Source organism: Staurois parvus, unplaced genomic scaffold (genome assembly GCF_062004578.1).
Source record: "Staurois parvus isolate SC_StPar_1 unplaced genomic scaffold, SC_StPar_1.0 ptg000318l, whole genome shotgun sequence".
NCBI classification, from domain to species: Eukaryota; Metazoa; Chordata; class Amphibia; order Anura; family Ranidae; genus Staurois; species Staurois parvus.
Window position 1 is genome coordinate 4,055,667 of NW_028318114.1, and position 16,108 is coordinate 4,071,774.

Genomic DNA, 16,108 nt, shown 5'->3' on the forward strand with positions numbered 1-16,108 from the left:
GGACGTAAATTTTGTTTCGTTACAGCATTTCATGACCCCGCAATTGTCAGTTGAAATAGTGCAGTGCCGAATAGCAAAAAAGAGGCCTGGTCATTAAGGGGGGTAAATCCTATGGAGGGCAAGTGGTTAAACTGGATTTTAAGCAATATTGCACTATGGGAGTATGTTTATCTTTCATGGCCATTAAGAATTTGTGAAGAAGTGAGGAGGTGATTGGGCACATTGATATTTGATTGTGAAAAGGCTATTTACAAGACATTCAGGGTAAGGTGCATGATTGAAGGGGAAGGGATTGAGCACGCTGTTTTGGCTTTGCAGACAGGTGGTGGATGAAGAATGGACACATGTATTGTGGATCTGATTCAAGTTTAAAAGTGAAATGCACAATTTTCACCCTTAGAGGCTAAGAGTATTTAGGGGAAGAGTGGTACACATTCTTTGCTCATTGCACACTATATTGCACATAGCTGCATATGTTATTTTTGAGTATAAGAAATACTACACTATATTAGCTTTTTGCTTTTGGAGATTTGAATCAGCACATTGGAAGATCACAGGAGAGAGAGAGAATATATGGCATATGACACATTTTGGGAAAGGAGATCTCGATGGGAAAATAGGAAGATTGGAATACAACGTGGTGTGCTTTGTGCTTTTGCTGGTATAACAGAGACTTACATACCATTGGGGAGTATTGGACTGAGAGCTGCACTTTCATTTGTGTGATTAATTATTTTTGTGGAGCTTTATACCATTATAATATTGTTTTATGGAAATCACCTGAAATATGCAGCGTTATCATTTATTATTTAAGGCCTGATCAATAATTAAGAAGTTGAATTTTGCATCACACATCTAGGTGTCTGACTTGCATTGTTCCCAAAGTACTTTGAATTGTATATTTGTATGGAGGAGGAGGAGGCTGGCTTAAATTCAGATTCCCAACACAATTTGCATCAGAAGTCACACTAGTGTGAACCAGGCCTTACACATATAAAATGTCACCACATGTTTTACTGGACACATAGACCATTCACAGCATCTTTTTCAGCAATTCAGCCCTTTTAGATATGTCTGTGACACTCACTGCCACACCCAATGAATGTCACTGAGTTGTAACATTTGGTAGCCCTCACACAAGCAAGAAATCTTCCATTTATGATTTAAAGCATTTAGAATTTCAACTAAATGTTTTCAAATATAGTTCTATTAAAAAGAAAAACAGAGCAAGAAATTTCTTAGAGAAAAGACTTTACAAAACAACAGAGATTTCACTGTTCATATGTTGGCTCTGCCTATGTAGTGTATTCATTACAAGGGCAGAGAGAGAGAGAGGCATGTGAGCTGTTTGGCAGGTTAGTCGCAAGCTGTTCACATTTCATATGTCAGGTTTAATCTGGTGTGGATCTGCAGCAGTTTTAATTATAATAATTAAGTTCTGAGTCAGAAACGTAACTTGAAGTTTGTGGGCCCCAATGCAAAAATTCACCTGGGGCCTCCCACTACCACCCGCCACTTCCTCCATGTGCCAAGATACCCCCACCGCATGCCAGGATACTCCAAGTTATTTCAGATCTTTATTGTAATAGTGAGAGGATAATTCAAAATATTTTGGCGAAACTGTTGATATTTTGACATACCCCTCCAATTATTTTGAATACTTGTAAGCAGACCCTGGCCCAGGCCCTCTGACTTTACTGAATCACCTACGCAGGGTGATGAGGCAAGTATTTTTCCCCAGTGACACAGTGTAAAGGCTAATTCACACATTGTGTGGTGACAGATGTTTTACTGCATTGCAAAATGTCTATCGCCTCAAGGACACACCGTAAACAATTATTTCCTATGTGCCCCATTCACACTGCAACACAGCCTGGAGCTGTGCTGCAATAAAATGCAGACATGCTGCATTGTATCAGCACACTGTACAGAATTGCATGGCATTGTACAGCAGCTCATTGCACTGCTGTACAGCCTCAGTCAAATAAAATTTGTCCAAAAAAAAAAAAGGAGCAGTGTGATGTACTGAATTGCATACCACACTGCACCTACCGCTCTAGTGTGAACACAGCCTTTACTGAAGTGTTTTCAAACCTTTTTTCAGTCAGGGCACCCTTTAAAAGTATGAAAAATCTTGCGGTATCCCAGTGCATATTATAAAAATGCTTACACAAATAAATTACAACCTCTGTTTAATCACATCCCCCCAGTGAAATCATTAAACTCTTTCTCTTCTCCTCTCTTTTTCTCTCTTTCCTTTTCTCTCTCATTCTCCTTTTTTCTTCTTCCTCTCACCTCCTCTCTTTCTTATTCTCTCTTTCCTCCTCTCTCTCTTTTCTTCTTGCTCTCTACTCTTTTGCAGCCTCTGTCTCTTAAATTCTTAAACTTTACTTCTATCTCATTCTCTCTTTCCTTCTCTCTCTCCCCTTCTCTCTTTGTCAGGAATGGACTGGCCAGCAATGGTGGGACTCACCTGTCTTTTGATCTGCAGTACCAGGGCTGACCAGCGGGTGCTCCCAGCAATCAGAGACTCAACCTTTCAGCCAGCTAACACCTGGAACTGATGATACTGGTGTATTTAAGGGATGGCCAGATTTGCAGACTCTGCCTTGGTGTTGTGTTTGTCCTGGGCCCTGTATCTGTCCTGCATCCTGTTTCTGTTCCTTTGCTGACCCTGCCTGATCTGAACCGCTGCTGACTTCTCCTGCTCTGATCCCAGCTCGCTCCTGACCATCCCTCTGCCTGACCCTCTGTACCACGCTGCTTGCTACCTGTTCTGATCCCTGGCTTGTGACCCTGACCATCCCTCTGCCTGACCCTCTGTACTACGCTGCTAGCTACCTGCTGAACCTGGCCTGTGACCCCGACCCATCTCCGCTTGCTCCCCCTGTACCTACCTGCCCTATTGATATTGACCCGGCCTGCCTGACGACGCTTTCTTGTATGTACTGTTATCTGTGGGTGGTTGGTTTGGTTTGTTTGCACTGTATTATGTCTTAGTATTGCACTGCGTTTATGTTTGTATTGTTAGTGTTAATAAATTATATTGTTTATCACATATCTGAAGTCTGCGTTTCCCTGCGTCAGTCACACACCTCTGGTCACACCTGGGAGCCCTGACATTACACCAAGGCCAATCCTGACCAGAAGTGGCTGCACAGGGAAGCCATCTTGGCTTGTTGATGGGAAGGATGGATCTGGATGAGGTTGCGTATTTATATCTGCTAGTGTTTGATGACAGGGAGTATGCTTATCAAACTCTGAAGGAGTATCCCCGGGATGAACTGCTAGAATGTATACGGCTCGCTCATGTTCTAGTAGATCAGGGCACAGAGTTCTCTGAGGTGCAGCCTTTGATTGAGGTTTGTGCTGAGTTGGTTTCATCTGGTACCCCCGAATGCAGGGATGAATTTTTGCCACCATTTAGTGCAGACCAGGTAGAGTCCCTGGTGTGGTTATTAGAGGATGATGTGGGTTACTTTCTGGAGCGTTATTCCACATGTTCACCACAGGTACTAAGAGATTGTATAAACGCAGTGCAGTCTTTGGTCAGACAGGCTTTGTGTAAGCTCAGCTTTGTTCAACCCATACTGCAGACATGGACAGACTTGTTGCACCCAGCCTCAGTCAGCTTACAAAGACCCAGTCCTGCTTCTAATCTATTTCCTCAAAGCTCTATTCCTGCATTCCCAACAGCTCCTCCTGCCCTGCTATCTACCGCATGTCAGTACCCTGTTCCCACTCGCTGCACCTATCCTGCCTTTAACCCTGTAAAAAAGCCCTCTGTAGCAACTGCTCCCTCTCCTGTTCCATCCTCCAGCTCTTCTCTGTCTCCAGCTGCTCCATTCGTTTGAAGACCTGCGTTTACTTGCAGTGCTCCAGTAGTTAAAACCAGAAAAAAGCGAAAATTCTTTCCAACCAATACCATCCTGCCAGTATCCAAACCGGTGAACCTGCCTTCCGTGGTTCAGCCTGAATCCTCGGTTCAGCCTGAATCCTCGGTTCAGCCTGATGCCTGTACTCAGCCTGATGCCTGTACTCAGCCTGATGCCTGTACGCAGCCTGATGCCTCTACCCAGCATGATGAACTGATCCAGCCTGACGATCCTATTAGGCCAGTTGACTCGATGCCCGCTGTTGATCCAGATGATCCGGTACCTGATCCGGTGCCCGCTATCGTGCCAATTGACTCAGAGCCCGCTGTCGTACCTGGTGACTCGGTGCCCACTGCCTTGCCAGATGACGCGGTGCCCGCTGGCGAGCCAAATGACCTGATGCCTGGTGACCCAGGGCCCGCTGTCATACCTGGTGACCCGATGCCCGCTGTCGAGCCAGACGATCCAATGCCTGGTGACCCGATGCCCGCTGTCGAGCCAGACAATCCGGTACCTGATGACGCGGTGCCCGCTGTCGAGCCAAATGACCTGATGCCTGGTGACCTGATGCCCGCTGTCCGGCCAGACGATTCAATGTCTGCCCCAGTGCCCGCGGTCATGCCAGTTGACTCGGAGCCCACTGCCTTGCTAGATGACGCGGTGCTCACTGTCGAGCCAAATGACTTGATGCCTGGTGACCCGATGCCCGCTGTCCAGTCAGACGATCCAATGTCTGACCCAGTGCCCGCGGTCATACCAGTTGACTCGGAGCCCACTGCCTTGCCAGATGACGCGGTGCCCGCTGTCGAGCCAAATGACCTGATGCCTGGTGACCCGATGCCCGCTGTCCAGCCAGACGATACAATGTCTGACCCAGTGCCAGCGGTCATGCCAGTTGACTCGGAGCCCACTGTCGTGCCTGGTGACTCGGTGCCCGCCGCTCCGCCTGGGGGTCCGAGACCTGTCGCTCCGCCTGGGGGTCCGGCTCCCGCCGCTCCGCCTGGGGGTCCGGCGCCCGCCGCCCCGCCTGGGGGCCCGAGACCTGTCGCTCCGCCTGAGGGCCCGAGACCTGTCGCTCCACCTGGGGGTCCGGCGCCCGCCGCTCCGCCTGAGGGCCCGAGACCTGTCGCTCCGCCTGGGGGTCCGGCGCCCGCCACTCCGCCTGAGGGCTCGAGACCTGTCGCTCCGCCTGGGGGTCCGGCGCCCGCCGCTCCGCCTGAGGGCCCGAGACCTGTCGCTCCGCCTGGGGCTCCGGCGCCCGCCGCTCCGCCTGAGGGCCCGAGACCTGTCGCTCCACCTGGGGGTCCGGCGCCCGCCGCTCCGCCTGGGGGCCCGATGCCTGTCGCCCCGCCGGGGGGTCTGGCGCCTGTCGCCCCGCCTGGGGGCCCGATGCCTGTCGCCCCGCCTGGGGGCCCGATGCCTGTCGCTCCGCCTGGGGGCCCGATGCCTGTCGCCCCGCCTGGGGGCCCGATGCCTGTCGCCCCGCCTGGGGGCCCGGCGCCCGCCGCTCCGCCTGGGGGCCCGATGCCGGTCGCCCCGCCTGGGGGCCCGATGCCGGTCGCCCCGCCTGGGGGCCCGATGCCAGTTGCCCCGCCTGGGGGCCCGATGCCTGTCGCCCCGCCTGGGGGCCCGATGCCTGTCGCCCCGCCTGGGGGCCCGATGCCTGTCGCCCCGCCTGGGGGCCTCTGCCCGGAGTCCTGCCCGATGTGCCTCTGCCCGGAGTCCTGCCCGATGTGCCTCTGCCCGGAGTCCAGCCCGATGTGCCTCTGCCCGGAGTCCAGCCCGATGTGCCTCTGCCCGGAGTTTAGCCCGATGTGCCTCTGCCCGGAGTCTAGCCCGATGTGCCTCTGCCCGGAGTCCAGCCCGATGTGCCTCTGCCCGGAGTCCAGCCCGATGTGCCTCTGCCCGGAGTCCAGCCCGATGTGCCTCTGCCCGGAGTCCAGCCCGGTGTGCCTCTGCCCGGAGTCCAGCCCGGTGTGCCTCTGCCCGGAGTCCAGCCCGGTGTGCCTCTGCCCGGAGTCCAGCCCGGTGTGCCTCTGCCCGGAGTCCAGCCCGGTGTGCCTCTGCCCGGAGTCCAGCCCGGTGTGCCTCTGCCCGGAGTCCAGCCCGGTGTGCCGCTGCCCGGAGTCCAGCCCGGTGTGCCGCTGCCCGGAGTCCAGCCCGGTGTGCCGCTGCCCGGAGTCCTGCCCGGTGTGCCAGTCTTTGATATCCCTGAGGCCGCTCCTTGAGGGGGGGGGTACTGTCAGGAATGGACTGGCCAGCAATGGTGGGACTCACCTGCCTTTTGATCTGCAGTACCAGGGCTGGCCAGCAGGTGCTCCCAGCAATCAGAGACTCAACCTTTCAGCCAGCTAACACCTGGAACTGATGATACTGGTGTATTTAAGGGGTGGCCAGATTTGCAGACTCTGCCTTGGTGTTGTGTTTGTCCTGGGCCCTGTATCTGTCCTGCATCCTGTTTCTGTTCCTTTGCTGACCCTGCCTGATCTGAACCGCTGCTGACTTCTCCTGCTCTGATCCCGGCTCGCTCCTGACCATCCCTCTGCCTGACCCTCTGTACCACGCTGCTTGCTACCTGTTCTGATCCCTGCCTTGTGACCCTGACCATCCCTCTGCCTGACCCTCTGTACTACGCTGCTAGCTACCTGCTGAACCTGGCCTGTGACCCCGACCCATCTCCGCTTGCTCCCCCTGTACCTACCTGCCCTATTGATATTGACCCGGCCTGCCTGACAACGCTTGCTTGTATGTACTGTTATCTGTGGGTGGTTGGTTTGGTTTGTTTGCACTGTATTATGTTTTAGTATTGCACTGCGTTTATGTTTGTATTGTTAGTGTTAATAAATTATATTGTTTATCACATATCTGAAGTCTGCGTTTCCCTGCGTCAGTCACACACCTCTGGTCACACCTGGGAGCCCTGACACTCTTTTTCTCTTTTACTATTTCTCTCTCCTCTTCTCTCTCTCAGTCTCTCTTCCCTTTTTTTCATCCTCATTAAATGTCACTCCATTAGTTCAGCGTCAGTTCACACCAGAAACTACAGTTCCTGTGCAATTCACATGCAGTTCTGTGCAATGTTATCTCCGCTCATTCATTTTGAATGGACTAAAATCACACCACACCAGGGGCGGACTGACCATCTGGAAACTCGGGCACTGCCCGAGGGCCCAGGCTCAGTAGGGGGCCCCGTGAGATGCCCCTGGTACCTTTTTCATAGGCTTTTTTGAGTTTGGGCAAGGACACAGGGGTCCCATGATCCCCTATTGCCCGGGGCCCCATGAGTTGTCAGTCCGCCCCTGCACCACACCACAAGAAATGCATGCACTAAATTTTAAGACTCACTGCATCCGGATCGTATGGTACTTTTGTAAAATGCAATCTGGTGTGGGAAAAGACACTGCATTTGTGACCTGCATTTTGGGTGTCATTAACTGATTATTTGCGGCAGATTGCAATGGTGTGTGTTTTGCATGCGGTGTGAATTGCACAGGAACACAGCACATTCCTGTGCAATTACTTTGCAGAAATGGTATGAACCAGCCCTTGTGGGTTCTTTATGTGTTAATCTCCCCATTTTGTCAGTTTGCAAACGAATAAATTAAAGTTTGTCTTACTGCACAATGAAAGACATTTTCATTACACCTGTTCAAATAATACAGGCAGTCAGTGTCCTAACAATATCTAGAGCATTTTGCGGGCAAGACTGTAGTATCCATAATGTGAAAGTTAATGCTACTGTCTGGTGAACAATGGCCACATTAACATATTTTACCTGCCTGTACAGAGTTTGGACTACAGAGCCTGCAGAGGACAATTTCATGTCTGCCTTACACTGAACAGTGACTGGACTAACACAGAAAGTAAGTCTCTCAGCCTCTCCAAACAGCTGAAACTCCATCCTATTCTCTTTTCATCCTGTCTTCCATTCTAGATGGGACATCACAGGGCATGTGAGGAGGGTGCGGGGCAGAGGGGAGATAATAGATTTCATTGGAGGAGGCTTCCTGACAGGATGACTAAGGGGTGGATGTTAACTCTTTCAGCAAAGTAGAAGGCAAACAGCACATTATGATACATGGGAGGAATCTCTGCTTCTGCTTTTAAAGAATGGGAGTTGACGAGGGCCTCCTGGAGCAGAGGCTGGGTTGAAATTGTGACCCCTGTGACCTCTGTAGTTACGCCAGTGCTCCAAGTAAATATCCTTGAACAAGAAAAGGTACTGAAATCCATTTGTTAAGGAGGCACAGCACCTGTGCCACTTTCCATTTCACTCTGAAATGAAAACTGGTGAGGGTGGCATAGAAACACCTGAAGTCACAGCTCCAATAAAGTATGCAAATCCCCCACCTCTAGAGCTTCAGGTGCTAAGCAAAGAGAACCAAACCATGATCTATGAGGTCAATAGAAAAGCAGGAAGTTACGCACCAATGACAACAGATCTTACCCAACTTTATTAGATCCAATATAGCACAATGTAGCATAAGATCACCTCTCTCTAAAGTTTCACTCAACATGGGCTTGATCACAGATACGGGGCTCAGGGAGGAAAAGCTCTTTTAAGCAGTATATTATCAATGAAACTTAAAGTGGTTAGAAAGCCAACTCTTAGTACCATAATGTTTAAGAATATCATCTTCAGAGGTATTGTTAGCTGACTAATATGCCTTTTCCATAATGGACCTATCATAGTCGTGTTTGAGAAATCACCTCCTCCCTTTACCACCTCTCTAACTCAAAACCTTTCAGTGAACAGTAGTTGTGTTGCACCCTAATAAATTGGCCTTTAGAAATTACTTTCTTTGTAAAAAGGGAATCTGTGGATGTAGGCTTATGATAAGCCTGTATATTGATCCTCTGATCATCAAAACACGAACTCAGAGTTTAATCTAATTAAAAATGTGAGTGCTCTTTTTCTCACAGCTAAATCTAAGATAATAACTATTATTGTTGAAGTACTAAGTGCTCCAGAAATCTATCTCTGCCAACTCTTGATGTACAAAAAATAAATCACCAATATAAAATTTATGATATAATATCTATGGGGGTTAGTATCTCCAAAGACATGGCACTCTTTTCACCATCTCAACATAAAAACCTGCATAGGTGTAAAACTAGATTGCAAAATAGAAATCCTGTAACTGTCCAAATTATTCACATGAGGCATCCTAAAAGTTTGCCAATAAACCTTTGAGTCCGTATAACCCTGTCTATCTCTAATAAATGTAAATTTTTATACTGAGTGATTTCATTTTCAAGAGAGATTAATGCAGTGTTCAATTTGATATCCATTGTCGGAAAAGGCTGTGTCCCTGTGACTACATTTCTAAGCGAGACTTAATTTAAATTAAAGGATACGATTGTGAGCTATAGAAAATCCTGCTTGATGGAGAAAAAAAGAAAAAAAAAACAATAACTTGAGAAATTTTATGGGATGCATCCTTTTTTTACAATGGAGAGCAGATTGAATACTGCATAAATCTTTCTTGAGAATGAAATACATCAGATTAAAGAATTTACGTTTATGAGAGGTAGGCAGGATTATAAGAACTCAATAGTTTATGATTGGAACAAACATTCTTTTAGAAGGACTCATATGAATCATTTAGACACTTTCAGAGGAGAAAGAAATTTCATCACTATGTTGGAGGGGATGTGGGGCAAGGGGGACAATGGCCCACATATGGTGGGAATGTTCAAAAATACAGGGATATTGGCAAGACATAATTCAATATATACAGGAGATTTTAGGAATAACTATTCAAAAGGACCCGTGTTTGTGCCTATTTTATAAGACAGAGATGTCAGTGAAACAATATAAAAATAGCATATTATACCATCTAATCAGCGCTGCAAAAGGTTTAATCCCCAAATGTTGGCAAGCACAGGACGCTCCAATATTGAGGGACTGGAGAGAGAGGATCAAGTATATAAATAAAATGGAGGAGTTATACCATATAGATGAAGATAGAATGGAAAAATTTAGAAAGGAGTGGAGTAGGTGGTATGATTTTAAGACATCTGAAAAATACCTTGAAGTGATGGGTGCCCCGGTAGTAGAGTTGGAGAATTAAACTGAATAAATGGACAGTTGCAAAGTGAAGAGAGAATATAGAGTTTAGACTGAGATTTGTAGATAGGGTAGATAGGAAATGGAAAGAATTACTTGGACAGGGGTAATTTATTGGGAAGAGAGGGTTAAGGGGGGTGGAAGTAGGGGTAAAGAAGTGGATTGTGTGTATTTTGATAGATTGTATATCGTTGATCTATGTGTTGAAATTAAATTTAGTAAAGGACATTAAATAAAAAAAATAGACACTTTCAGAGGTTCTGTTTTGCAATCTAATTATACACCGATAAAATCTTACAAAAGGGTCAGCTCCTGTAAAACTGGGAGGGTCCTCTATTGCATTCAGTTCTTCAGTAGAAATAAACTCTAAAGAGGGAGAAGAAAATTCAGTTAGTTGATACCTTTTCAGATGTTGGAGAGTGTAAGTAGGCAAAAAAGTTAATGCTTCAGAAGCTGAAGTACAAGAAACAAAAAGGAAGAGACTGAAATGGGGAGGCTGGAAAAGTAGGAAAATGGATTTGATTAACACACAGGAGTCTAGGATCGCCAATGTTTTGAAATTTTCGGAAACCAAGCAGCAGTTTTATTACGGTGACCTAGCTTTGCAAGAAAACTCACTGTTAGAAAACATTTTAAATACACCACCATGGAACCTGGGGCGCTGGAGGGGTTTCCCGATCAAGTGACTCTACAATCGAGGAGTCTTCATAAGTTGATTAGAGTACTGTGAATAGTTCAGATTTTCATGATTTGTATTTGCTTCATGATTTAAGTAATTTGGATTGTACATGGTATAAAGGCTTGCATATACAGAAATTCCAAAAAGCATAAGCCTCCCAAACTTGGATTATCTAAAAAAAGGCAGGTCAGATTTCTATCCTGTCACTTACACTTTGGACTTATTCCAGAAGTGCGTAGAACAAGATTTGATACTTTTTTTAATTGATTTTTACTTTTTTATATATTTTAGGAAAGAAAAGCCCTTAAGTCTCTTAAGAAAAATTTGATCTTTGTGTAGAGTTTGATGGAAAGACCACCTTCTCTTTGGAGATACTAACCCCTATAGATATTATATCACATTCTTTTCTGGTTAAATTGATGATCTGATTTGTATTGTACATCGAGAGTTACCAATGATAGATTGTGTAGAGTACTTAAACAATGATGTTTGATCTTAAATTTAGCTGTATGAAACAGAGCAATCACAGTAATTACTTACTTAGAGTAACTCTGAAAAGTGTTGTGATAACCAGAGGATCAATGTACAGGCTTACCATAAACCCATGCTGAGAAATTCCCTTTTATGGGGTGATACAGTACTATCCAGCCTGTCTTAAGAAAACCATACCTAAATGTTATATTATTAGGGATCAGCACAGGTTCTCATCACTGGATGGTTTTGAGTTAGAGGCAATAGAAACGAGGAGGAAATTTCTCAAACAAAGCTATAATAAGTCCATTATAGGATGTCATATCAGTCAGATAAGAACATTCCTAAAGATGATCTTCTTGCACATTGTGGTTTTAGGAGTAGTAAGAAGAGTGATTCTCAGTTGGTATATTTTATGAACCATTATAGCATAGAGTTTCAATGATTGCTGCCTGGCCAAAGTACATTTTCTGCTGCAGGGCAGCACGGCCAGACTGGATCATGTACCAAAATCATCCAGCCAAGAGCGTGCAGCACCAGAGGACACAGTGGATTGTGGCTCCTGGTACCCAGTCACTTTGAGCGTGCGGGGGATCATGTGATCACTATGGGATCATACAATTATAATGTCAACAAATCTGTTATGAAAGAATTTCTTTCATAACAGCTGTGATTCCTTTAGTGATACTAGTGATACTGTAATTGGGTCACAGCTATCACATGGTACCTGGGCCAATCACAGCACTCTGTACGATGTTATAGGTATAGGCCAAACATAGCACACAATAGTAAGTGGTCATCACTGTAAAAGCAATCAAAGTGTAAAAAAACAAATCCCTGATCAACAGATCACTCCCCCCCCCCCAAGAGTAGTAAAAAAAATAGTAAAGAAAGAAAATAATGTTTCAAAAAGTAAAAAAGCAACAGCTGATATGCACTTTTTACATACTGCCACCAGTCAGTATCCCTGGGCACTACAAAATAAATGTGAAAAAGAGACACATTTTATGCAATTTCTTAATTTTCCAATAAATTGTGACAAAATATACAACTTTAAAAAACTCACCATGCCTCTTACTAAATACCTTGGACAGTCTACTTTCCAAAAAGGTGTCATTTGGGGGGGTATTTGTACTGTCCTTGCATTTTAACAGCCTCAAAAAATGAAATAGGCCCTCAGTACAACAGGATTGATAATTTTTGAAATATATATACCATGGTTTGTAGATGGTATAACTTTCACACAATCCAATTAATGTACACTTATTGCGATTTTGTTCTTTACCAAAGACATGTAGCAGAATAACTTTTTGCCTATATTTATGAAGAAATTTGGTTTTATTGCATGTTTTATAACAGAAAATAGAAAATATAATTTTTTTCTAAATTCTTGGTCTTTTTGGTCTTTTTTTGTTCATACAGCAAAAAAAAAATAAAAAAAACCCAGCAGTGATCAAATACCATCAAAAGAAAGCTCTATTTGTGTGAATAAAATTATATAAATTTAATTTGCATACAGTATTGCATGATCATGCAAATACCAGGTAAAATAGCACAATGTTGAATAGCAAAAAATGGCTTGGTCATGAAGGGGGTAAAACCTTCCTGGTGTCAAGTGGTTAATTAAGTTAAATTATAAACAGGTACTTACACATATGATAGGGTGACACTTTTTTTAAAAGGGATACTGTCTCGAGGGGTTTGGTTTGTGGCTTCCTTGATCGGCAATATACAATATCATAGTTTGTTCCAGTACAGTAAATTCAACGTACATGGCTGGACACTGTAGGCATGTCCATGTGCATATCCATTAGTTGTATGAATTGTCTCAGAGAAAAGGGGTCCTACTTTGCAGCATGCTAGCAATGGACAGGCAATGGCTGATTTAAAGCAAAAACAAACTGTAAGACTTTGCTCACTTTCTTGACATACCTGGAGTGTATTAGTTGGTTTAAAAGTTAACTTGAACTTTAACAAAGATTTGAGAATACATACTCATGACATTATTTACATTAAGCTGATCTTTTTTACCACCATATCTAAAAATAATTGAAAACCTATATAGTCCCTTTACAGGGATTTCTAGAAGACAAGACAGTGTTTTGACCAGAGCCTGGCCACTTGAGTGCCAATCTGTAATACTCATTTGGTATCAAACTAGTCTTCAGTTTCCAGTGCTGTGATAGTGACAATTACTCCATTACACAACATTGTAGCCAAATAAGATTTAAATATTTTTTAGACAGATAAAATCCTCTTTTTATGGCATTGAATAACAGCTGTTTTTGTTTTTTTAATTTTTACAATATAAAGAAAAAAGGCCAAAATAGAACCAGAAAAGTCCCCTCTTTCTGGAAAATAAACACTCCAAGTTGAGCTAAATTTTCGCCACAATTTTCTGTTATTAAGGGGGGTTAAGATGTGGAGCTTGTGCTGTATAATGATATAACATATTTATATTAAAAAGTTGAACTCTAGATGACCTCTGTACTTCATATTGGTACCTTTTTTAAGACAGTCATTAGTTTACTGTGGGAAAGTTCACTGGGATAGAGTTCAGACAGTTCCAGACATTATGGTCTGCAGGTGTAGACATTCATTAATTTTTTTATTGATATTAATTACATTGACCTATGTCTTTACAACCAATCATATTGTACCACATGCAATTCTACGGTGAAAGATTCTTATAAAAATGACCTGCGTGCCCTCTTTCTTCCAGTAAGTTTCAGACTTGTTCCCAGCTGCAGCTGATATTCACCACTTATTGACCACGCTATAGCCGAATGATGGCTACAGTGCAGTCATCCAGTTCTGGGAGGGTGTCACCTGGTGCTCTCTCTGTGATCTCTGTGTCTTTTGGACACAGCTGATCACATGACACAGTAAAAAGCCAATCACAGTGGCCTTTTGCCACGTGATCAACTGTGTCCAATCACAGCTGATCACCATGTAAATACACTTACTGGTTATCGACAGTACTTTCCTCACGCTGTCACAGTGTGAGGAAAGTACTGCCAATAACCGGCAACTGTGAAAGAATTTATCTACACTGATATTCAGGGCACTGATTATTAGTGATCTGATTATCAGTGCAGCCCCAAAAGTGCCCAATAGTACTGCCCATCAGTGCCCAGCAGTGCTGCCAATCAGTGCCTGTTAGTGCCACCAGTCAGTGCCGTGTCATCAGTTCCACCTCATCAGTACAGTCTATCAGTGCCCATCAGTGCAGTCTCATCAATGCACATCAGTGAATGAGAAAAATTACCAGTTTGCAAAATTTTATAATAGAAACCAAAAAAAAACTTTTTTTGTAACGTTTGTTCTTTTCTTGTTTATAGTGCAAAAAATTTAAAAAAACCCAGTGGTTATTAAATACCACAAAAAAATGTGAAAAAATTTATAAAAATGTCATATGGGTACAGTGTTACATGACTGCACAATTGTCATTCAAAGTGCAACAACACTGAAAGCTGAAAATTGGCCTGGGCAGGAAGGGGGTAAAAGTGCCCAATAGGCAAGTGGATAATAAATCCCTGCTCTTCACTACCTTGTTATGTTATTTTGTTACTTTCTACATTACTTGGTAATGATGCACTTGATACAGTGCATTCATACATACAGGTCATAAACACAGAGGAAGAAGATGAAGATGTTAATGTACAGGTCAAATACAGAAGGATAGATATGAGAGGGTTAATGTACAGTATAAGGGAGGTGAAAGATTAATATACAGGTCACATAGAAAGGTAAGCTGAAGGTCACATGTATAGGAGGCAGGGGCGGACTGACCATTTGGAAACTCGGGCACTGCCCGAGGGCCTGGGGTCAGTAGGGGCCCCCATGAGATGCCCCTGGTACCTTTTTCATAGGCTTTTTTGAGTTTGGGCAAGGACACAGGGACCCCATGATCCCCTATTGCCTGGGGGCCCCATGAGTTGTCAGTCCGCCCCTGATAGGAGGAAATGGGGGCTGAAAATATTACCAAACTATTCTTATCTGTTGTTTGGTGATCTGTATTTTGCTTTGTAACCAATGAATTTGATTAATTAATTTGTAAGTACCAGTCACAGCAATCACAATGTACAGAGTTGCTCAGACTGATATTGTACACTTTGTGTGTGAACAGAGCTGCCCGATGATGGCTTAGTTAACAGACATTAAAATGCGCAAAGCGACTACTAGATACAGTATGTGTTTTTATTTATCCTTACCTTCTCCAACTTAGAAAGAGCTAGGGAATAACAGTCCTTGGCCCTAAATTGCATAAATCGCATGTTTGCTGGATGTGTTAGCTCTGTAATGATGCTCAGACTTGGAAATAACCTAATAAACAGATATACAGAAAATTACAAGGTTGGTATACACTTATACTTAGGTTGTTAAACAAAGAAGAAACAGTTTCTGAAAAAATAAATAAATATATATATATATATTTATATACAGTATATATATATATATATATATATAGACAATACTTAGTGTAATATGGTTTATTATAACACGTTAAAGTAGATCTACACCGAATCACTAGCTAGAGCGCTATATAATACTTCACATGTTTAAATAACTTCATTAATCATTTTCAGTATGGCTTACATGGTCCAGCCTGTGTCATTCATAGCATATAATAAATATTGACTTTTGCCTTACGTCCCTGCGACATCCTGGGGAAGTTTCCATTTGGACTGGACAAAATGTGTCAGTGTTATGGGCCACACCCCCTTGGACTTCTGCCCTCTCTTCTAATTGGTCAGGGTGCATGCCAGCTGGGTCCAGTAGAGTTACTATCAAGATCATGCTGTCCATCTGTGAGATGGGGAAACAGCTCTCATTGTGAATTAAATGTTTTGAAATGTTTTACTGACATTCTGCGATTTGGCCACAAGATGTCACTGTTTTCTAGCACAGCCTCAGACTGCATAGATATTTCTATATTCAGGAAGGGGTGGGGTTTTACACATGAGAGCTCAGTGAACAGGAAGAGAGACTGCAGCCATGTTTTTGATGATG

At 44.2% G+C, this 16,108-nt stretch overlaps 1 protein-coding gene across 2 annotated transcripts in view; it reads right to left on the minus strand.

The window, feature by feature from the left end:
- Window positions 1-16,108, minus strand: part of LOC149457498 (potassium channel subfamily T member 2) — a 1,188,731-nt gene that overhangs the window by 142,401 nt on the left and 1,030,222 nt on the right. For both annotated transcript variants that reach the window (XM_089683639.1, XM_089683638.1), the window contains exon 22: window positions 15,310-15,421. In XM_089683639.1, coding sequence (XP_089539765.1) covers window positions 15,310-15,421 — 112 coding nt within the window. The remainder of the gene's footprint in view (window positions 1-15,309; window positions 15,422-16,108) is intronic.